The sequence below is a fragment of the Myotis lucifugus genome, unplaced genomic scaffold (assembly GCF_000147115.1).
Source record: "Myotis lucifugus unplaced genomic scaffold, Myoluc2.0 scaffold_9, whole genome shotgun sequence".
Lineage (NCBI taxonomy): Eukaryota > Metazoa > Chordata > Mammalia > Chiroptera > Vespertilionidae > Myotis > Myotis lucifugus.
This window is the reverse complement of record NW_005871057.1, coordinates 4336545-4362101: the sequence shown is the minus strand read 5'-3', so window position 1 is coordinate 4362101 and position 25557 is coordinate 4336545. Positions and strand designations below refer to the sequence as shown.

Here is a 25557-nt window from a genome sequence, read left to right as displayed (position 1 = left end):
ATCATATTTTAATTTCAGAAACCAATAGCATAAACAATGATGTTTTTGGAACCCAGTAGTTCCAAAGCAGCTTTAAACAGAACACTTCGTTCTGAAGCCCGAATTAAAGAAGAAAAAAGAATAAAAGTTAAGCGAAGTAGGTGAATAGCTGTAAACCTGTTACAAATAGACAATCAAATATCCTCTCATTTCCATGCGGTTCCTTTCAAAAGAGAGAGCAAGTGCTGCAACAGTGAAGCATTGGAAGAAAGAGGCATTCCGGCTTACCTGACTCGTCTGTGTAAAAGAAAAGAACACTGGAAGGACCGAGTCCCTTCACAGTTCTTGCAGCAGCAAAAATACTATATAGTGTAAATGGTGAGAGCTCTTCCAATATTATATAGTTATCAGAAGTAATGAAAGAATAGCTTTCATTTGGTCCTTGTAAAGTTAAATCATAACTTATTATGGCACCATTTGGTTTTACTGGGGGATCCCATGATAAGAGAACTGAGGTAGAGGAAAGGTTTTTAAAAGTGTTGATTATTGGTGAAGTTTCTGGGACTATAAAAGAAAAAAAGAATATTAAATGAAACCAAAGTGAATTAGCATTTTAAAAAGGCTTTAATAATAATGGGACTTCATTTTATTAGCATCTAATTATTTAAATTTTAAGAAACTTAGAGCTTATTGTGTTTATCGAAAGGCTAGTTACTTGAGAACAAATAATCTATATAATTATTAAAATAATGTTTTCTGTCAGAAAGAAATATAAATTAAAAAAAACACAATCTGCTTAATAGACAATAAAAGGATCCAGCCTACCATCTTCTTCAGTTTTGATGTGTAGCTGGGCAGTATAGGTATCAGAAAATCCCTTTTCGGTTGATGGAGTGATTTTTAATATATAATCAGTGTATTTTTCCAGATTATCAAAATACATGCTTGTCTCATACGTAACTAGAGGTGGTCTTACGTGGCGAGGAGTCTGCTGTAAGCTCAGAGAGACATAGTAGAAGACTAGACCGTTGGGTTGAGGTGGTGGGCCCCAGCTTACATTTATTGCAGTTGACGAAATGGACTCATAAGTCAGGTTTCCAACAGGCCCTTCAGGTACTATGACAGGTAGTGTGCAAAATATAAAAATTATCAGTCACCCTAAATAATGTTAACTAAATTCACAAACTGAGGATAATTGTTAAAATGGCATCTATTGCATCATCAGTTCTTAAATTGTTTAAATGCAGATACAGTAAATATCACCTATTATAAAATATCTTCTAAATAATATTAAAAATCATTCAAAATAAGTCCTGTCATCTCACACATCTATTATGTGTGAGAATTATTTTTCTATAATATTCTCTTGGCTTTTCTTTCTTACAATATGGAGATTATGAGTGTGTAGATATGCATGTATGCGTGTGTATGTATATATATATATTTAAATATTGCAATAATGTAATTAGCTATAAAATATTTTTGTTTCTAAAAAATGCCTGAAATAATATTGACCATATATTGCATTAAAACACTTTTGTTAAAGTCTATGTAAACAAATATCTCCATATATTTTACCATATCTTATTCTGCTGGTTAACTTGTGAACTATTTAAAGATTGTTCCAACAAGGAAAGCATTCACTCCTCGTATATATAGTCTGTCAACTTATAATCTTCAGATGATAAACATGGAATTTTACTCTCAGCAATAGAGGTCAATACCATTTCTCAATATGAGACTAGTCTTTAAATAAAAGTGGACAAGGTGGGATTGGGGGACCAGTTGAAGGGATTAGCAAATGCAAGTTGGTAGTTACAAAATAGTCACAGGGATGTAAAGTACAACATAGGGAATATAGTCAATAATATTATAATCACTATGTATAGTGCCAGATGGGTACTGGAAATATCAGGAAGAATACTTTGTAAAGTGTATGATTGTCTAACCACTATGCTGCAAACCTGAAACTAATGTAAAATAATATTAAAATGAATAAAAGTTACAACCACAAGAAGAAATAGGCAATGATCCATGTATCATATTCTCAAAGCTGAAACCTAAAAAACATTGATAGTTTCAGTCATTATAGTTAGCACAAACAAGATTCTGCAGAAGCCGCATACAAGAAACTTCTGGGGTTAAAAAAGTTATTCTGGGCATATTAGTTACAAATACAAAACAAACAAAGATGCTGCATAGAGTCCTATGTAGATTAAAAGACTGAAATGAAATAGCTGCTAGAGAAAAAAGTGTATTTCCTAAAGCAAATGGGTAAGCATAGCAGCTATTAGAAAACCCATCCATGTGTACAACAGTTTTTCATGGCCAAAGCGAATGGCTGTGACATCCTTTGAAGCAATAACAGCAACACAATTTTCATGAATAAATGGTGGCAGTTTATATGAAGAGAAAGGCTATTATTATTGTAATAGTTTTACAGCTATGTTAAATGCATTTTCAAACTTTTATAATGACTAGTTAAATGTGCCTAAATAAAATGTAGGTCTTACTACGAATACATACAAATAGAAGGTTGTGAAATAATTATAAAGTTTTAAGTTAATCCTATTAAATATTAATAAATACTTTTCATTTACATACTGTCTTGATCTGTGTATACTTGAACTATGTCACTGCTTTTATTCCCATTTCCAACTGAAGTACTTGCTGTTACCCAAAATGTATAGTAGCTGAATATTGCCAGTTTATCTATTATTGCAGATACGGTCATATTGTCAAAGTCATTGGTGACTTCATGGAGTGTAAAATTCTGAAAAATAAACATATTGTTTTAATTGTTCAGAATATAGTTTTAGTAAACATGAACATTTCAAAAATAATTATTCATGAATTGGTTGCCTCATTATTTTAATATGTTAATCTTTGAGGAAAATCAACATAGGACATTTTATTGCAATAATTAAACTGGAAATATGTTTGTACTAAAAGAGGAATCTATGGTAGCTGTTTTTTATTACAAAATCAATACATAGCCAAAGCCGGTTTGGCTCAGTGGATAGAGCGTCGGCCTGCGGACTAAGGGGTCCCGGGTTCGATTCCGGTCGGGGGCATGTACCTTGGTTGCGGGCACATCCCCAGTGGGAGATGTGCAGGAGGCAGCTGATCGATGTTTCTCTCTCATCGATGTTTCTAACTCTCTATCTCTCTCCCTTCCTCTCTGTAAAAAATCAATAAAATATATTTAAAAAAATCAATACATAGAACAGTGAAAAGGACAAAACTCTTAGCAATGAAGAAGGTCCAATGACCAACTGAAAAATGCTACATCTTTGCTGACAGTGTTAGTTTTCTTATGAAACATTCAAGTATTTTTCAAAATGTTAATGATATATTTTAAAACTTGAGAGTATAATATATTTTTAATTTTTCCTTTCTATTAAAGAAGAAGGAATTATGAAAGTATTCATCTCTTTCTATTAACTAACTAAATATAATTATTCATCTTTAACGAGTCTTCTTGTTCTCTATAATCCTGGGGAGGAGAGGAGGGCAGTTAGATACACTCTCTTATATGCAGAGTAAGAAATTTTATATATTTCTGGCCTGACTCCTAGTTATATTGGTCCCAAGGCATTGTTTAAATTATTGGGAAATTTATACGATCATTTTCTCTTGAGCAAATATTAAACACAAAACACACAAAGAAAATAAATTTTAAAATAGAGGAAAACAGACTTTTAACAAAAAAAACATTTGGCAATTAGTATGAATCAATTTGTAATATGTTCATCTACATAGAGAAATCTAAATCATTCCAATCTACACAAAGCCCTTACATAGAGTTCTATAAACCTGTCTTCATTCTGGCAGGATAGCTCTGGGAACATCATCTAAGCTCACAGCGCCTTCTTCCTCAACTATAAAATGGGAATAACCATTTCTACCTCACAGAGAGCTTTGGAGATTAGATGATATGAAGCACATTAAGCAATTAAAACCATGTCCGCACATAACAAAAAACAACAAATGGCAATTAGGTAATTTAACTTAATAACATTGAATAATCAATTTGACTAAAATTCGTAGTTAGGATGATTTTACACCATATCAACAAATTAAATTCAGCAAGTTTTTGAGGTTCCTTTGCCAATATTTGGGGAAGAAGAGAAGAATGAGTGTAATAGAAGATCTATTACAATTTTGTGGTGATTTATTTAGGAGCAGACAAATTAAATTAATGTAACAATCTCACACAAAATATGATTTGTGAATTTCAATATTTTCCAACACATCTACTTCACACATAGAATAACAAGCTTATATAAAGTACCATGTAAAATGTTAACATAGTTTTTTGGTGTAACTTTTAATTTTTCTTTATAATAGAATTTATTCTGATTACCTATTATATGACCTTGATGACAATTAAGTCACAAATTATTTTGAATCAGCCAGAAGTTATTTATACTGAGTGTGCATAGACATGCATAGACATGTAAAGACATAATAAATTTAGAATTAAATCAATTATCTAAATTATTTCATTCCTTTATTTATTTTTGGGAAAAAATCTTGTGATTCAAATGATCTAATTAAGGTTTACTCTTTTGTGTATAGAAATGTAGTCAGAAGGTATTTAGCAAAAACTTTTCAAATTTGATTAATCACCTAGTATTTATATTTCACTTTACAATATACTAAGACAATGTCAGGCATACTGAGGAGACATGCCATGAGTGGGTAGAAATTAAAGTGCAGAAGCATTAATACACTTTATAAAACACAATTTGCAATAATTGAGAGCAGAATGGGGATTGTCAAGTAGTAGTAGAGCGATTAACTTCCCCATAATAAGAAGGAAAGATCACTACAAACTCAAGTGCTCCAAAGTATCACTAAGTACTGAAAATAATGTTGGTCTATTAAAATAATTTATGTCCTTTCAATTAAAAATATATTTTATAAGGGGATAGACAGGGATGGAAGATGCTGTTTTTTAAAAAAAATATGTTTTTATTGATTTTTAGAGAAAGAGGAAGGGAGATGCATAGAGAGTTACACTGAGTGGCCAGATTATTATGACTGGCCAGATTATTATGACCACCCCATCAGTACAATGAAGTGAATTAGTTATGCAAATAATAATAATAAAACCTTGAGAGTATTTGCTTAGGAAGTTTTCAATATTCCGTTTTTTTGGAAGTATCAATGAAGTACTGATGGGGTGGTCATAAGAATCTGGCCACTCAGTGTAGAAACATCCATGAGAAAGGAACATCATCAATCAGCTGCTTTCTGCACACCCCCTAACTGGAGATCCAGGCTGAAACCCGGGCATGTGCCCTGACTGGGAATCCACCCTGTGAATTCTTGGTTCCTGCATAGATGTTCAACTACTGAGCCACACCAGTCAGGCTCAATTAAACTATTTATTGAGTATTAAATCTATGCATGACACAGTACAGAGGACTTTGGGAGATGGAAAGATAAGTGTCACATGACCCTTTTCTTCACGTTGTTTGTTACGGCATAAGGGAGCCTAAGACAAGTATGAGATACCAGGACTGGGAATCAGAATATGACGTGCTATGCATGAGATAATTCTACAAATCTCGGTGGGAAGGAGAAGGAAAAGCATGGGGAAGAAAATAAGTTATACACTTATTCCATTACATAATTTTGATTTTGAGGATTTCTTCTATTCTGCCAATCCAAAATAGAAAATTAGGGAGTGAAGATTTTGATGCTATATTTAACATTAACTGTAGGAAGAAATTAAAGCACAGATGAACTTCAAAAATATGTGAAATGTTTAACATCATTAGCTTTTGCCCTCTTGCAGCTGTCAAACTTAAAAGCATTCTCAAGATTATTTAATAAAATATTACATTGTCTAAGATAGATAAATTGCAAATGAGATTGTTTTATATACCCAGGTTTGGATAAGGAGGCTCGGAAGATCATGTTGAAACCAGAGTTAGATGTTTACACTTGATTATTTAGACACGGACAAAGAGAACCAAATTAAAATCATGAATAAGCCATCAAGTAAATTGTACAGAAGCAAAAGCTTTGGTAAGATTCAGAATTATTAACACCACTTAGCAAATTTTTGACAATTTGTGAAAAAAGTAAAATCTGCAGTTCCAATCATCTCTGTGACATGACATTGCTAAATGTATAAACAACATTATAGTTAGAAAATATTAATAAATTATATATTAATCCCATATCTCTTCCCCAAATAGAGCAGAACAAAGAGGTATAGCAAAAAGAGGGATCCACCCTCTTACTCCTTTCTTAGCAGGCCTAGAACGGAATGTAAAACCAAACCAACCTCTGGACTTTCTTTTACTCACTGCTGGGTTAGTGCTGAGACAGCTTGCAAAGTTCTGCTCTGACCCCATTCATTAGCGTAAACGTTACTACAGATGCATTGCAGCAAGTCATACTGTAGGCCCAGAGATTGCTGCTCATAGGACTCACTCTAGTAACTAAGCCTGGGGTATCAGTCACAAATGGGATCAGGCAACCTGGAATGACTAAGACTTATCTCTCTTCTCCTGCTCAAAATGATACAGAGAAATAAGAATGGCCAGAGTCACAACCAACATGCAGTCCATAGTGTCTATCAGTAAACGGCAGGATATTTTCTAAATTAGTGTTTTCCATATCATAGCCCATCTTTCCTCAATCCTGATCCAGTCACAAGTCCAATTTTATTCTTTTAATATATATTAGTTCTGTAAAATATTTAGTTTAGAAAGATAAATTCTGCTGAAAAAATATTTTCTACATGAAATGCATTTTAGCTATTTTCATAATATCATTCATATCTTAGAAAGTGTCCATATGCAAAGTGAGTCTAGTACCTTGCATACCTCAAGTTAACCACATTTCTAGTTTTCATTATATCGGATAATAGTAATAATAGTTATTACTACTCTAGCTAACAATTGAAAACAGTTTTTAAAAATAAAAAACACACAAACATATCCAAACATGAGAGGTATTTATATTGTATACAAACCAAAGAAAATTTGTCTTAGTTTAGAAATAATTGAGGGTAAATGAAACCATCAACTCTTTAGAGAACACTTCTTAGAGGAGTGGAATTCGGGCCATATTTTTATACAGAGTTTTAAATAGGTGGCAGCTTCATTGTTGATAATACCTTTGAAGCTAATATAGAAATGTGTGTGTGTGTACACATACATAGAGAGATTAAAATATATCTTACATTTCTCCACCACATTTTTCTCTCAATGGGAGCTTTATAAAATGACTATAGATAATTATCAATGTAAGATAAATAATTTTTTCTACCATGCCGAGTCTATACCATCATCAATTGAAGGATGTAAATAAAGAACTAGGAGAAAACTCGGGTCTTACCTGCACAAAAGTACCTGAAGTATTTCTGTAATAAACAGAATAATATTGTATAACCCCATTAGGTTTTGAAGGTGGCTTCCAAAAGAGAATTATTGATGAAGAACTGATATTTGCATAATGAACATCTTTTGGGGGATCACTCGGTGCTATAAAAAAAGCAATTGAACAGAAAACTGAACTTGTGGCTCCAAATAATGTCTGAAATGTTCTAAATTTTACTTGCCTTTGATAAGTGATAATAACTGTTTTTCAAAAAAAACAACAACTTAAATTGAAATACCATCTAATTACAAGTCAGAAATGAAATCCGTAAGGCTCAATGGGCAATCCCTCTAACACTATAGCAATATCCAAGCAGAGGAAAGGCTGATTCTTAAACATAAAACACTATCTTAGCTCTGAAGCATGCCTACTGCCCTGGATATAAAAACAACATTATAACAAGTTTCCAATATAGAATATATAATATGAAATTCTAACTTAGAATTTTTAAATCAAATAATAGAGGATAATGGTAGAGAGCTGACTTTGTACATTTAATTTTGTCTCATTTAACAAACACATAAAATGTTTACTAAGTGTCCAGTTCTGTTCTGAGTGCATTTACAAATGTAGATTCATTAAATCCTCATAGAACCTTGTGAAGTAGGTACTATATTGTTTCCATAATACAGATAGGAAATTGAGGCATAGAGAGATCAGCTAACTTTACCATTATCACACAGCTAGAAAGTGACAAAAAGCAATTTTGCATCCAACCAATGATAAATATTAGGCTTAATAATACATATTTATATTTAACACTTATGTTATCTAGGTAGGATATTCTTTTACGTGGTCTACAAGGATAAGAACTCACCTCCCTCAGGTGTTCGAAAGTTAATAATATTGCTTCTTTTTTTCCCATCACCAAACCTGGTGCTAGCTGTTACATATGCGTTATATTCAACATTATAGTCCAAATCTGAAAACTCTAAGGATATGTCAGTTACATTAATAGTTCTTAATGATGACCTATCCCTGAGAGAGAAAAAAAGAGATTATCTGTAGAATTGACTTTTAAATTGAATGATATATATATATATATATATATATATATATATATATATATTGAGCAGATTACATTAAAAATGAACATGTGCACAGAAATTTATTAATCCAGACTAATAAGATAATGATGCCACTTATCCTGAAATGCTAGAAAGAGAGAACTTCAGAATTCAATAAATGAATTTCTTTTGTTTTCAAATATATTCAGTGTCTAATGTGTTCATATTAGAGTTTGCTTGGATTAATTTTAATGAATCTCTAAGAATACTATATGTTCAAAGTAATCACAGCATTTTTTTCATACCAATGTTTTAGTTGTTCAAATATTTGTCCTTTAAGTGTTGACAAAATCTTATTTGTAATATATATTTATCAACAAACTCATTTTTCATATATTGTACAAAAGTAATATCTACTTCAGACAAATTCGAATAAATAGTAAATATCTGAATAGTAGTATCTAAAATAGCAAATATGTATTTATTTAATTAGAAACAAGACTGAAAATAATGTACATATGACATATAGGAAAAAATAGAGTTCCTATGTCTCATTCAATTAAAATCTTAAAAGTATTTAAACTGTCAATCCAGAAAAGAAAATAAATACTCTTCTAGTAAGTAGTAAAACCCAGGAGAAGGGAAAAAAAGTCAAAGAACAAAATATTGCTAAGTAAAAGTGTCCTACAATTATTTTATTTCAGTTATGTTAGTTCAGGCTCCATAGGTTTGAATTGGGTATAGATTACAATCTAAATTAAAGAATGAACCTGTATATAGAGGTGTGAAAACTGCATTTCTAAAATAAATTTAGATTTTAAGAGCAATAAAATTAATTATTAAATAACTTATGAAATATGGCCAACATCACAGAATAAATAAATATCTCTTATAATCTCATTTTTCCTTCTTTAGAAACACAAGGAATCTAAGACTTCAATGGTTACTCTCTATGAAGATAAAAGGTCCTTTCTTTACCATTGAAATGTGTGAATTCTTGAACAATTAAAAGGGTTTTAGGTGAATTAAGGGTATCCACAAAGAGACATTTCAGCCATGGTGTTACCATTACAACGGCATCAATTCACTCCGTATATAATTATGGTTATCTGAAAAACATTGAAAACTTACCATAGTGAGAAAAATATGGACTCAGAGAATGCTATTGGAGACAGGTAGGATAGGCCAGATTACTCAGCAGTTGGAAACAGTTTGATCAGATGTCCTTTTTCAAAAGCAGGAGAGCTTTCCTAGACCTCACTGACACTACAGGAGAGGGTCTCCTCAAACTCAAGGCTGTGGCTATTAGTCTCATACAAATAGGCCTTTGCATAGAAACTTCTCCCAAGTCTACATTCCTGTCAGCAGAACACTACAATGTACCTAATCCAACACTAATATGTGGAAATAGACATGCTGGCAAACTCTCACTACTAGTCTGGATATTAATCTTCTTATTTCTGCAAGTTTGACAAAAAAAATAAATCTATGTAATTTGCACATCTCTGATGGTGAGTGAGATACAATGTCTTCTTATAATTTTATTGGTCATTTTTTAATAACTTGTTCATGCTATTTGTTTATTTTATTTGAGTCTTTTTAATAGAGGACAATATATGTTGGAGTTAGGAATCATTGTTCTTTTAGACAGTGCTCCAAAAAAACAAAGATATATACCTTCTCCACCCTCTCTGAATTTAGAGGTGACATGCATGCAATCAATATTCAGCAAAATTCAACAAAATTTACTGAGTATCCACTTTATGTCAGGAGTTCTGTTGGACATAAATACAAGTAAGATACAGAAAGAAAAGGCAGTAAATAACTATAAAACTATTCATTAATAACCATGTGACCTCCTTAGAGATGAGAATAATAAATCCTACCCCCGCCAGTGCCTAAAAGCAACGAAAAAGAAAAAGGAATGAGCAAAAAATGAGTTGTGACTAATGAGTAGAAAAGGAAAATAAAACAACAGCCCTAAAGATGCAGGAAGTTCTTTACTACAGAGCTAGTTTGTAAGAATGGAGAGTAGAATAGAAGGTTGAGTGAGGTGGGAAGAGCAAGAAGGGAAGCCTACTTGACAAAGCAGGTCTAACTCACAAATCCACAGCCACAAACAGCGTAGAAATAGAAGGAATATAAATGTCACACAACACTTAACCTCTAAAATACATAACTTTCAACATCAGCCAAAGCACCTGATTAGTATACATTTTTAAACTGAGAAAAAACTTGAGGGGAATCTTCAGTGAAATAATTTTAATGATTTAGTTCTAGGAATTTATTACATTTTTAAAGCTGTTTGAAATTTGAAAAATCAAAACTATTCAAATGACTCTGAAATTATTCAGAAAAATATCCTGTATAATAAAAGCACAATATGCTAAGTGTCTGACCCCTTGACCAGTCGCTATGATGTGCACAAACCACCAGGGGGCAGATGCTCTGACCGGTAGGTTAGCTTGTTGCTGGGGTTCAGCCGATCAGGACTGTGTGAGAGGGCCGGACATGCCCTGGAGCCTCCTGCAATCCTGCCCCAGCCAGCCTCCCCTCCCCTCTCCCCCTGATCACCCCGATCAATCTGGACTGGGCGAGACAGCCCTCAATCAGCCCTAATCACCAGCTAGGCCAAGGGACCCCACCCATGTACAAATCTGTGCACTGGGTCTTTAGTAAAATATAATTTTTAGGGCATAAAGGAAATTCTAAAGCATAAAAGTATTTCTTTGCTTTAGCAATTTCTTTGCTTAATTTTTATCACATCAAGACCATGCCAGGCAGCAATGCCCTGTAAAGTAATCATGAATACAAAAACCCCCTGGGAAGACTTAAAGATTTTTTCCCATTTCCCTAAGTGTGAACCTGAATGGTTTTCTAGATAGGTTGGAGTCCCATGAAAGGTCAAAGTCTTCTTTCTAAACTATATCATTTTATATTTTGTTTCCTGTGGGCAATCTAATCTGATAATACATTCATTTAAATTCATTTCTATGAATTCATTTTCAAAACTTTAATCTGCTCTTATCTAAATACTAGAGGCCTGTTGTACAAATTTGCGCATGGGTGGGGTCTGGCTGGCCCGCCCCGATCAGGGCTGATCAGGCTGGGCCGGCAGAGGGGGAGAGGACCATTGGGGTGGGGGGCGGTGTTGGCCACTTGGCCCCGCCCCCTGGTCAAACTCCAGGTTGAACTCCTGGTCAAGGGGAATATTTTCTTTTAGCCTTGTGTTATATAGGATTATAGATAGATCCTTTTATTCACTAAATTCCACTACCCCAAAACAAAGAATTTCAATATTCAATTACTTGACTTTTTATCAAATCATTATATCCCTCATATGTTCCCACTACAAGGAAACTACTCTTCTATGTTACACTTCAGTACTTTAGTAATTGGCTGTTAAACAGACCCAAACTAGCAAGGCATAATTAGTCACACATTCTATAATCCTAAAGCTTTTCTAGGGTCTCAGAGAAAGTCTGAGTCAACATAGGGTATTCAATTGTTGCTACTGCTTATTGTCATCATTTGGTTAGCTGGTTGATTTGGCTTAATTTTGTTTTGCTTGTTTGCCTTTAGCATAAAAAGACATATTTATAAGATTTAGAGGAAAAATCCACTGAAGAGAATGAGTTTGAAGCTAAGAATGCACTTATAAACCAGGGCCTTGGAGAAGACAAGGAATTAGGGTCCAAAAGACAGAAGGAGGAATTATGCTTGAGTTGAAGGAGAAACATTTTCATTCCCTGAGAGTGGAAAGATTCCCTCTGGCTAAATAAAAAATCGTTCTTGGGATGTTTTCTCCAGGGGTGTGAAATTTGGGTGTATGGTTACATTAAATATCCCATGCAACACTAAGATTAATTTCCTGTCTCTCTATCCCTCCTCCTCCTCCTCCTCCTCCTCCTCCTCCTCCTCCTTCTTCTTCTTCTTCTTCTTTCTCTCTCTCTCTCCTCTCTCTCTCTCTCTCTCTCTCTCTCTCTCTCTGTAGTTTCTGGCCCACCCACCTCTTCAGCTGTATCCTTTCCCATTTCCTGCCATTACACTCAAGACACAACTATCTTGCTGTTGCCCTTGTCAAGTTTCTTTGCTTAAGTCATTTTAGGTTGGGTCCAGTCACTAGAAACTGAAAGAATCTTTACTAATAAGATCTGTCCCAAAATGGTAACTACTATCCCTCTTGAGCTCTTTTCTTTAGCTCTCCAAGACATGTGTTCCCCAAATCAGTTATGCAAGGAAATCACAATATCCCCAGCTTTGTGCATTTCACACACACAAAAATGAAGAAATCCCTTAGATTTAGGGTTTAAACATTTAAGATCCAGACAGACAAAATAAACAACTAAAAACACTGGCCTTAAAACAAGTTGTGGAGGGAACTGTGGTAAATCACAGGGCAAATGCTCCATCTAAAGACAGCCTCCATTCAACTTCAGGTGATTTTATCACGGTGAATATGGCAAAACTATTCTGATTTTTTTAAGAAATAAAGAAACCTGAAGTTTTACCAGATATCTACTCATTTTTAAATGCTCCTGGATTTCTAGTCAGAATTATTAACAGTTTGTGGGTCCAGCAAAGCCTGGGTGGTCAACACATAGCCTGTTTGTGCACCTTGACACTCATTAAAAATGACTGGCAAGAATTTAAAAAAATTTAATTAAAAAATTACAAAAAAGGTATAGCATAATTTTACATTATTTATGTTTATGTAAATGTGTTTTGCTCACCTATTTTGCAACTTGCCTTTTTTGTCTACAATTATGTCTTGATATTTATCAAGTTTGATACCTATAGTTCATTTATCCATTTTAACTGCTCTATAGTAGCCCGTTCAATGAATATTCCTCATTTTTTATTAATTAACCTACTGTGATTGGTAATTTAAATCTTGTTCTGGCCATGATGAACACTGCAATGAGCATCCAAGTATATGCATCTTTCTGCTAAGAATAAGTGTTCTACAAGGGTCTATAAATACATGCGAAAGAATGAAACAGTAAAACTTGTGCACCCTTGAACAAAATGACTAGCAAAAAAAGCAAAGACAGAGCTTTTACCATCTCACTAGAAACCTCAAGTTAAAAGATCAAGAGTACCCTTTTACTAAACCACTCCCTCTATCGGTGTATTACTCATAATCCCAATTTGGTCCCAATATTCCATGTCTATAATGCTGTTTATCAATTTATTTATACAGTTCATTCATGCTGCCTCGGAGCCTTCATATACTGTTTCCACTGAGATGTTCTCCTGACTTATGACTCTGTCTTTACCACCTTCATTCTCAAAAGGGAGTAAATTCATGAAATTTGAAATGGCCCTCTTCTCATCCTGACTATTAATCTATATCATATACTCAAACCATTAGGTATTTTTAAAAGGGTGAACGTCTTTTAGAAAACAGGAAGAAATAGGACTAAACATACTTTTTAGTTTATGAAAGGCCATTTTCTAAGGTACGCTTTCAAGTTACAGGGGAAATTATTAGACTAGTGACATTTGATTTAAAAAATGTTGCTTAGAATTGTTTGACTGCCTAACATATTGCTTAGCAAGTATCTTTAAATTATTTTACATAGTATATTTTATCTTTAATTAGTCTACAATCATTTTAGCCTTCTATATATTTTATATCTCCCCACAGAGTATAATAAACATCTGTCAGACTGATTCAGAATTGCTTTTCATAATTACTGCTAAGAAAAGTGAGAAACATTTCAAAGCCAAGATCTCTACATAAGCTAGAATTTTCAGCATCACTTTTATTTCACAGTCTTTTGGCTAAACCTCATAGAGCATTCATTCAGAAGTTTTATAAACAAAGGAGAAAACTACTATTAAATTTTACTGACAATATACAGTAGAAGTAAATGTCTAAATAAATCCAAGTTGAATTCAAACATAAAGTAAATAAATAAGCTTTACATCATTCTACTTAATCCATAGTGTATTAGAAGAATAAGCTTACTGTGCTCTAATAGAAATTTATTTGTTTAATAGTAGTTGCTCTAAAAATACAAGGGTTATATATCATTTGAAAACACAGAAGTATAATTTATCAGTATAACTGAGGAAAATACTACTTAACCATATTGCTAGATGGTAAAAGTTATTTCACAAAGTGAACTTTAGAAGGAAAAGTTAATTTAGAATGCGATGAATAAAAACCAATTTCTGAGAACACCATCCACAAACAATATGTGACTCACACAGTAGTAGATATAAAATGATTGTGCATTATTCTTCATGAAATTTTTGTAAAGAAATGTTCATGACAAAGAGAGAAGTCATCCAATATAATAAATGTAGTAAGAAGTCAGATTTTGTGGACATACTGAAAAGAGTAAATAACCAAAGATGCTGTTGTTGTGTCTTAAAGTAATTATTGGAACAACTGAAACAGTGGAAGTAGAATTATTAGAGAAATAGAAACCCTGCTAATAATAGCCACAATTTATACAGTACTTTAAGAGAACTATACAGATAAGTAAGTGTCAGAGTCAGGATTCAAACCCATGTCTCTCTGACTAAAGACCCATGTGCACTATGTTATGATACCTGCCTTCTATTCTTCCCAATAAAACATATGGCAAAAATCCTCAAAGGCATTAGTGATTGTGAAAGAACAAAAAATTATGACTATTCCTTAAACTACAGGAGCTAAAGTTTCTAAAGCTTCCAATAAGTATCTTAGTGAGAAGATACTGGAAATTTAAAAATGCCTCTCTATACTTAATTATCACTAATATATATCTCAGTCTGTTACAGATAATATTCTTGAACATGCTGACATGTTTTTTCCACTTTTGCTCTTTCTTTATGTGATCTTACCCTATTCAACCCGAGGCATCCTTTGGCTGAAAGAGCATCACTACTCTTATAGCAGAAAGTCAAAGAGAAAAAAATCAATATCAATTTTTAACTCTTAAAATATATCTTAGTTCATTCATCCATTCAAAATATGATCTCAATTATAAGCCTGGTGGCTTTCTGTTCTGGATACAGCAACAAACAGAGAAGTAAATCTTGAAACACAAGGGTCTTCTTCTTCTTCTTCTTCTTCTTCTTCTTCTCTCTCTCTCTCTCTCTCTCTCTCTCTCTCTCTCCCCCTCTCTCTCTCTCTTTCCCTTCACTGCCCCCTCCCTCTCAAGCTATCTCTCTCCATGTGTGTGTGTTTGTGTTTCTGTGTGTGTGTGTGTGTGTGTGTGTGTGTGTGTGTGTGTAAAATGAAACCAAGTTTTGTAGAGGGAAAAATGTTTTCTACATTCTCTTTATACATCAAAAGTCAATCCTGTATGATTTGAGACCATAGAGTTTGATAAGTAATGATGGTGTAGAAAGGAAGGAGCATATAATAAATAAAGTTTTTATCAATCAAGAATAAAAATAAAAAAGCATTGCACTACTAAAAAAGAGTGAGAGGAAGAAAAGGGCAAAGCAGTATAACTAGGGTGTCCTGTGATCTTAGGGTGATGGTAGAGTGATGAAAACATCCAAATAGGTTTGTGAAAGAAATCCCATTGTAAAGGACTTGTTCCTTCTCAGGATGAAGAGAAATGACAAGCCTCTCGGAAAATCTTTGTCTTCTATATAGTGCCATGGCCAGCAAGACCTAAGGGCTCCTCTAGTGGACACTGAAGAGCTAGGAAAGGGTGTGGAAGTCACCTTCGCATCCTGCACACTGCAGATTCAGGCAGGGAAAACAACCAAGTGCCTCTGAGGGTTGAGACAGACATGCTGAGACCCAGGGCACTAGAATAAGCCTGGGGTTGGATCAAGGACAAAACCTAAAGTAAGAACGTTGAAACTAGAAGCTATGATGGCAGGTGAGTAGAAGCCAGCTCAGATGAACCATAGTATCATAGACTTGAAATTCCCTCACCCCACTTTCATTGGACTTCCCTTGTACCTAGAATCCATCTTAGGAAGTGAAACAGAAAAGAAATACTCATAGAAAGAGGAGAGAAAAAGCACTGTTGGGAAGGTGAACTTTAAATTATTTACCCAAAAGAAACTGAACTAAACCCAGAGAGGTTGAGAAAAGAATGAATTACCCTGAATCAGTGTCCTCACTTCCCACACCAACATTACAAAGCACAAAGAACCAGTCACAGAACACAAGGTCGTTTTATATAACATCTGAATTCATATAAACCATACAAAATTATATAGTCTTGCTATATTCTAGAAAAGTGGTATAATATAAATAAATGCCATTGCAATACATCCTATTATCTTTTTATAAAATTCAGAATTTTATAAAATAGATAACTTAGAATTATAGCTGAATTCCTAGAGTAAGTGGGTCTGATGGACTGTAACGGTTCATAACCAGAGAGAAATGAACCAGGTAGACAACACCCCTCGAATGCTATCTAACCTTCCTTGTGTGTCTCTGTGTATGTTGCACACATGATGCTAAAAACACCCTGATGTTTTAGTGAGACAAGCATGGTCACTGCATAGAGAAGGGACCGGGAACCCTAGCCAGAAAAATCTTGACTCTTACTTTCATTAACTTATTTCCCTTTCAGTTTTTTCCTAACTCAGTAAAATGATGTCAAAATCTCGGAGTATCACACTTGATTAAAAAAATCTGAACGTTATCATTGATTCATCTTTTTTTATCCCTGTAACAAATCCATCACCAAGTCCTGTCAGCTCTTCAGAACTGTAGCTCGAAGTGGCCCATTTGTCTTTTCCATGGCCAGTATCATCTATTGCAAAGACTACTAAAACAGCACCCCTACCAGGATCCTGCTACACCTTTGGCTCCCTACAATTCATTCTCAGTAAAGTACCCACAGTGCTTGAAATTCTCCAGTAACTCCCATCGTTGTTAAAATGAATACTGAATCCTTGCTGTGGCTTGGCTACTGACCTCTGTCTGCCCCCCCAGTATTACTCTCCTCTGTCTCTGTTACCCCAGAAACACTGACCTCCTTTCTTGTCTTAAAAATGGTACATTGTGTTTCCCCGCAGAGCCTATGCAGTTGGTGTTCCTTCCTGGACAAGCCCACCCTGCAGATCTTCCCATGACAGGGAGGTCCTGTCCTCCTCAGATCACAGCTCAATGCCTCTTTAAAGAGGATTTTCCCAAGCACCCAAGCAATAGTGCAGTAGCCCTCTTTCCCTTGACTTCCCTCATTTGTTTGTTTGTGGGTATATAATCCAGTTATCCCTTTAGATATAAACTCCTTGAGGGTAGGGGACTTATTGTGTGTTTTCTTCAGTATTGTTAATTGAAGGGATAAAAAATGAATGAATAAATGAATGACTATGGTAACAAGAGGAAAACAGTTACTTCTTCCCACTGCTTCTCTTCCCACTAATGTCATTCATGTCACTCCCAATTTCACCATGACTGGGAAAAATGACTAGGAATAAGTCAATGAAGAACATAGGAGATGTAGTCCTACATAGCAGTATGCAAAGAGTTTAAAGAGAGATTAGGAAAAGAAAAATTTTAATTTAGGAGAAAAAAGTATATTTCTTTGAAATAATGTAGCCTCGCAATGCTGGATCTTCCAAGTCAGGAATCTAAAAGTAAGAAATGCCTCTGCTCCATAAAATATTGTATAAAATGTATTTTCTGAGTTCAGATATTTAAAATGCACTAGGATATATATTACATAACTGATGAATCCTTTTAAGAGCATTAACATTGATGAAAATTCAGATTTTTATCTATTGAGTTTTCATGAAGTAGGATAGCCATGTTGTTAATTGACATGAGACACGCTATAAGATTTTAATTTTTTCACAATTAGTGCATAAATAGGCAATCAGGTAAAAGTGATTAGAAAACAATAAATCCACTGCTTATATTTCAATAGAAAACTGACCTTAAGTAACAGATTTCTGTAGACATATTTCTTAGTTAAATTTTAGTTAAAATTATTATATTCAAGAAAACTTAAAAAAACAGTAATATAGAAAATAGTTGAGTAAAACTCTGGAAGAGTTTAAAATTATATACTCTTCACTTAAATTGATAGAACAATAACTTTAAAGAGCAGAAATGTAGTATAGTTATGCATAATACATAACTGTTTTTGTTTTAGTTACAACAAAACTTGACTATGCTCCCACATAATATGGGAAAAACTTGTTTCTTAATAAAAGCATAATAACTAGCCTATTAATAATCAGGTTCCTAATGTAGTATCACATTTTGAAATAAAAAAATAAACTACATTCCTATTATGTTACAGATTAATACTTGTTCTCAGAACTATTTCCAAAAAAGAAAAAAAAAATTCTTACCAGACATAAACTGTGTAATAGAGGATAATTCCATTTGGCTCCAAGGGTGGTTTCCATGACAACTTCACCCTGACACCAGACAACTGTTTCACAGAGAAGTCATGGGGGGGAGAATCAGGAGCTGAAAATCAGAGTAAAAGATGATGCATTTTATTAAATGTATATTGAAAAGGTTAAAATGAAGGTGCACAAAATTGTTATTATAAACTTTCTGGTAAATGAATCAGGTACAGTGTTTTTCTCCATGGGCAGGAGAGACTGATGTTTACTTTCAAAATGAGATGATAAAAGAAGATTTTGCATGGTGGTGTTAGAACATCTGTTTCTGTGATTCAATGGAAAAAAACATTTCATGAGAAAAAAGAGCAAGGAGTATTTCACAGTGATTCACCTACTGGTCAAGTACATCTTGGTAAATTATCATTCTCTAACAAAAAGAAACTATGTGGTGTATAAATATAATATACAGTAAAAAATAGGCTCCGTAGAAAATAAAAATAGATGGGGGGAAAATCCACACTTAAAAAGTGAAAGTGATAAGCATTATATTGACAGAGCAGTTAAAATGACTGACCCCACAAATAGAAACTACACACCTCAATTTCAGTTGTGTTAATGAAATGTAAAATAATATCGATATCTGTTCACATAGTCTTTGAAATTGAATAATTTACAAAGGAAACACCAACGCAGCACATAAACAGTAAAATGCAGCTTAGGGTCTACATCTCATTCTGCTATAACAGTGTGAGAAATCAAACACTTTAGCCATTCTAATTGAATAAGCACTAAAAAAATTGCTGTAAACCAGTTAGCCAAGTGCATATTTCTATTTAGATAAAACATTTAGAATGGCATTTCTCAGTTGCTGTATTACAGTACAGTAATGCTTTGGACTATTAATATGCAACTTTTATATATAAAAGGTATAAATCACTAAAACTGATCATTGTTACAGTTTTACATGGAAAATGAACAAGTAGGAAGTTAATAGAAATTCTGGAAATTTTTCGAGATCTTCAAACAATGTTAATTTATTAATCTGTACATGTGCACATCGCCCTTTCCAATAATTTGGATAAAATACTACCTGAATTATTTTTATTTTTATTTTCTGAATAATCTCAGTTATAGTTGTGTAGATACATGTGTCTCTGAGTGTTTTCTCATTATTTTGGTAACAACAACGTTTCAAAAAAGAGGTTTATTGAGCAGAGAAAAGGTTTATGAGATGAGCTCTAAGAAATAATGATGACAGCTGTATTTGTATTTTCATTTGGTATTCCCACTGGCAGGACAATAAAAATGCTATCAAACACTGATTATCACAAGAATCCACATATCATTTGGAGATGCCTGTTTCCCAAGACATGCATTACTTCTAACTGAGAGCTCTCATTTGTCAAAACAAAAGCCTATGCTATTTTCCCTAATATCTTTGCAAAACTTAACATTTTTTATTATTGGGGGAAAATATATTTCAATAAAAAATAACACTGATTCATAACATAAGTTGTAATCAAGCATTTCTGTTCTATACTATTCTTTAATATATTTATGTGGAACATGAGTTAATTCTTGGTGTTTTATACTTAATCTTACTATATCCTTGGATAATATATTTTTATGTAAAACTTTGTATTGCTTAATAAATGTAATTAATATGCTTATCTAGACAAAATACTACACATCTATCATAGCACACTGTTATAATCATTTTGGCATTTGTATAAAATTAGAAAAATAAATGCAATATCTTTTGCATTTTACCCAGTTCATCCTGACAGGGAATATGAGAATACATGAGAAGGGTCTTCATAAGGCTCTTACTCTATGTGCCTGGCATGATCTTTACTATCTCTCACCCTCCTTCTTTAGTCATCTTCCTTCAAGTCACAGCTTAGACATAACTTTCTCAGCTGCACTTTCCCAGCTGTCTCAGAATAGCTAGAGTCCCTCTTTTGTCCTAGTGAATAATTTTGGGAACACTTATACCAATAATTAGAATTGTAAGTATTATTTGTATATACATTTATTAAGTTTGTATCTCTTATACTGAACGAAAAGCCCCATGAGGGCAAGGAACTCCAGATATCCAAAAAATCAAACTTTCTCAGGACTTTATCCCTTCTCAATTTCCTTGCAGTATTTTGATAAGGGGTCTTCTTTACCCTTAGCAATTGTATCAATGACTAGGCCAAGGATTTGGATGGATGTTTACCTTGACACTATTTTTAGCAAGCCAGGTATTCAGATGCATAGTCAATGCATTGAAACTATTGACCTGAGAGGTAACAAATTCTGACTGTTTGAAATATATGTTCACTACTACCCTAGGCTCTTTCATATAAGATCTCAAATTCTCAGAAATATTTAATTAGAATAGAAATAAAGAACTGGTCAAATAAATGATAACAGTTTAAATTTTTCCTTTCCAAGTTGGATGTCTTTTATTTCTTTTTCTTGCCCGATTGCTGTAGCTAGGACTTCCAGTACTATGTTGAATAAGAGGTGAAAGTGGATATCCCTGTCTTGTTCCTGATCTTGAGTTTTCCCCACTAAGTATAATGCTAGCTGTGGTTTGGTCATATATGGTCTTTATTATGTTGAGATATGATCCCTCTATTCTCACTTTGCTGAAAGTTTTTATCATAAATGGGTGCTGGATTTGGTCAAATGTTTTTCTGTATCTATTCAGTGGTTCTCAACCTTTCTAATGCTGTGACCCTTTATACAGTTCCTCATGTTGCTGTGACCCCCAATTTCATTGTTACAAATTGAACATAATTAAAGCATAGTGATTAATCACAAAAGTAATATGTAATTATATATGTGTTTTCCGATGGTCTTAGGCGACCCCTGTGAAAGGGCCGCGACCCACAGGTTGAGAACCGCTGATTTATATGATCATATGGTTTTTATCCTTCATTTTGTTTATGCGATGTATCACGTTAATTGGTTTGCAGATATTGCACCAACCTTGCATCCCAGGAAAAAATCCCATTTGATCATGGTGCATGATCTTTTTACCTCAATATAACGGGCTAATTCAGGCAAGGTGGTGTCCATTAAAGCTGAAAGTCCATTATATAATAAAATATGTTTTCCAAATGTGTATGTTAAAAAATTGACTAGTTAGTTTGCCTGTTTTACTTAAGTAGGCACATTTGTGAATTAAAATGAAGTATGTATGAGAAGTTTAATTTCACAGAAAAGTTTTCTATATGTATTACAGTCATTTAAAATTTTTACTGAATAGGGCTAGTAAATGGGTGCATTCACCGCTTTGAGTAAACAAATGCACATGGCTGGGGTGTGGCTTACCTCACATCAGAACATCTGCCAGCACTTGTTTAGACTGGTGCAGAAATTCACACCACAAGACAACAGAACCCATTACCGTATGTGATGTAGTGTGATCATGTGCTAATCGTTTGCGGAACATTAAGAGCAGTAACTCTGCGATTTAAATATGTAGAATATAGTTGTAGACATATGTTTATTTATGTTGACTAAATTACTACAGTGTGGTTTTTTTCCAACATATGGCCTATTCACTAAAATTTCTTAAAAATAACAGAGAATTAATAACAAAAAAACAGTTAATTCAATTATGAGCAAGTCTTGGTTAAAAGCTTTTTAAAATGAACAGGGTGCTAATTTTCACATATGACATATGGACAGACTATTCTGTCCATTAAATCCAAAGCCTATTAAATTGAGGTATGCAAAATCAAGGGTTTACTGCATTGCTGGATTTGCTTTGCTAATATTTTGTTAAGGATTGTTGCATCTATGTTTATCATGGACATTGGCCTATAATTTTTTTCTTTGTAATGTCTTTATCTGGTTTTAGAATTAGAATAATGCTGGCCTTATAAGATAAGCTTGGGAGTCTTCCTTTCCTCTTGAATTTTTTGAAATAGTTTGAGAAGGACAGTTGTTAGTTCTTCTTTGAAAGCTTGGTAAAATTCACCTGTGAAGCCATCCAGTCCAGGACTTCTGTTTGTTGGAAGTCTTTTAATTGCTGCTTCAATTTCAGTAGTTGTAATCAGTCTGTTCAGATTTTTCTGTTACTTCTTCATTCAGTTTTGGAAGTTTGTATGTTTCTAGGAATTATCCATTTCTTCAAGATTGTCCAATTTATTGGCATGTAGTTGTTCATAATATTTTCTTATAATCCTTTTTATTCCTGTGGTGTCACTTGTTACTTCTCTTTCATTTCTGATTTTACTTATTTGTGTCTTCTGTTTTTTTCTTGATGAGTCTGGTTAAAGGTTTATAAATCTTGTTTATCTTTTCAAAAAACCGGCTCTTGGTTTCATTGATCATCTGAATTTTTTAGATTCTATTTCATTTCTTTCCACTCTGATATTTATTATTCCTTCTTCTATTCAGTTTGGGCTTCATGTTTTCTTCTTTTTCTAGTTTCTTTAGGTGTAAGGAAAGATTGTTCATTTGATACTTTTCTTATTTCTTGAGTTGGCATATAATTGTGTCCCACAGATTTGGGTTTGTTGAGTCAGAATGGCTATTATCAATAAATCAACAAACAACAAGTGTTGGCAAGTTTGTGAAGAAAATAGAACCCTTGTGCTCTATTGGTGGGAATGCAGATTGGTGCAGCCACTATGGAAAATGAGTATAGAGGTTTCTCAAAAAAATTAAAAATGGAACTTCCTTGTGACCCAGTGATTCCACTTCTGGGGTTATATCCAAAAAAAAACTAAAAACACTGATTCAAAAGAATATATGCACCCCTATGTTCACTGCAGCCTTATTTACAATAGCCAAGCCATGGAATCAACCCAAGTGCTAATCAATAGAAGAGTAGAATATTACTCAGCCATAAAAAAGAATGCAGTCTAACAATTTGCAGCAGCATAGATTGACCTAAGTGAAATAAGTCAATCACAGAAAGGCAAATACACATGATTTCACTTTTATGTGGAATCTAAAGAATATAAATTAACAAACAAAAACAGACTCATAGATATAGAAAACAGATTGTTAGCCAGAGAGAAGGTGGTGGAGGACTGGATGAAAAAGGTCAAGGCATTAAAAAGTACAGATTGGTAGTCAAAAAATAGTCATGAGGATGTAAAATACAGCATATGAAATATAGTCAATAATATTGTAATAACTACGAATGGTGCCAGGTGGGCACTGGGAATACTATTGAGGGGAACCCTTTGTAAAGTATGATTGTCTAACCACTATACTGTACACTTGAAACTAATACAAAGTAATATTGAGTGTAAATTGTAATTGAAAAAAATTTTAATTTTAAAAATACAATTTTGGACAGATAATGGTTGATGGAGAAATAAGCATAGCACGTAGAGGCAATGACTAAGGAAGACTAACCTCTAAGAAGACTTAGAAACTGGGGCAACCCAGAGCACCCTACCACCATGCTCTAGTGAAGTAATTTGGTGGAGGGGAAACCATGGGGACATGAAATGGGAGAAGAGGCCTCCAAAGAGTTTATTATATTGCATAAAATAAGAGCAATGCAGAGAAAAGCCTTCCTTTTACAAGCGTACAATGCACAGTTTGTCCTGGTGAATGACTAGAATCTGAACATACACAGGATACAAACTAGCTTGAAGATTGGGAAACTTGAAAGAGAAAAGGAAAAACAAAAACCCTACAAATGCTTATGATACATACAGTGCCGCTCCCCTCCCCATTAGAATAGAGCATCCTTTTATAGTAAAAATTAACAGTCCCAAAACACACAATATATAAAACATAAATGCAAATCGAAACCCAAGTATATTCCTCAAAGTTAATTTTTTTAGCATGATATATGCCTCTAACTTGGTGAAATACTGGTGTAAAGTGGTCTTGGTAGCAAAGCTGATTTTATTTAGGTTAAGAAAAGGTATATTTAAATATTCAATAGGAAGGCTATAAACAATCAGGAATAACATCTTGCAAATTATGTAGTGAACCTGGAAAACAGCCTGAGCTCATTAACAAACTAATTCTAATGCAATAAGAAACTGTAGCAGGTTCATATAACAGAATCTACTATAAAACTTATGTAAATGTCTATTCTTATGAACATAAAAGTTGAACTAATGAACTTATGAACAGTTATAACTAATACATTAGTTGGTGTTCAAACTATTCAAACCAAAATTTTAACCTTAAAAATTCCAATGAAAAAAAATTAGTGATTTTTTTACAGGGCACAGATGACACCAGAATAATTAAAAAAGTATCTTACACCTGATTTTATTGAACATAAATCTGACTATACTATTTTTTCACCATGACAATGAAATCTGTGTAATGCTGGAATGGTACACAACTGATACCCAAGGACACTATTGTTGTTGCTGCTGTTTTTTCATTATATCTTTATCTTCATAGGTTTTTTCTGAAATGTGATGGATTCTAAATACATCACTATCCACTACCATACTTACCATCTTCTTCTGTAAGCACACTAATTGGCGCACTCCGAACTCCTTCACCTTTGAGTGTACTAGCAGACACTTCAATTATATATTGGGTATATTTCTTCAGTCCTAAATACAAACAAAATTTACAAGTTGAGACTTACCAAATATCCTTTAATAATATGCATGAAGCAAACTATGAAATGTCTCTTAACAATCATCCAAAAGTAAAAGCTAAATGGAAATGTAGATCTTTGAAATAGTAACCCCTGTTATGAAGACAAAATGATACAGGCTAATGTGGACAAGGACTGCCCTAGAATATTCTTTCATGTGATCCGAAATAAATGCCTGGCTTATCTAACCAAAAACCCAGAGTGCCATAGCCTGTATAAAACTGCTCCCACTCACACTTAATATTTATAATAGAACAAGCTAATATTTTGTGGCCACCCTGTCAATATAAAGGTAAATATTTAAATATATAT

General features: G+C 33.6%; 1 protein-coding gene across 1 annotated transcript in view; it reads right to left on the bottom strand.

Moving 5' to 3' along the window:
* The window catches only part of PTPRQ (protein tyrosine phosphatase, receptor type Q), a 202239-nt gene that overhangs the window by 127525 nt on the left and 49157 nt on the right, over positions 1-25557 (bottom strand). The window contains exons 17-23 of the mRNA XM_023749759.1: positions 25097-25198; positions 18660-18780; positions 8198-8358; positions 7339-7484; positions 2584-2752; positions 805-1095; positions 268-543 (exon numbers count right to left, since the gene is read on the bottom strand). Coding sequence (XP_023605527.1) covers positions 268-543; positions 805-1095; positions 2584-2752; positions 7339-7484; positions 8198-8358; positions 18660-18780; positions 25097-25198 — 1266 coding nt within the window. The remainder of the gene's footprint in view (positions 1-267; positions 544-804; positions 1096-2583; positions 2753-7338; positions 7485-8197; positions 8359-18659; positions 18781-25096; positions 25199-25557) is intronic.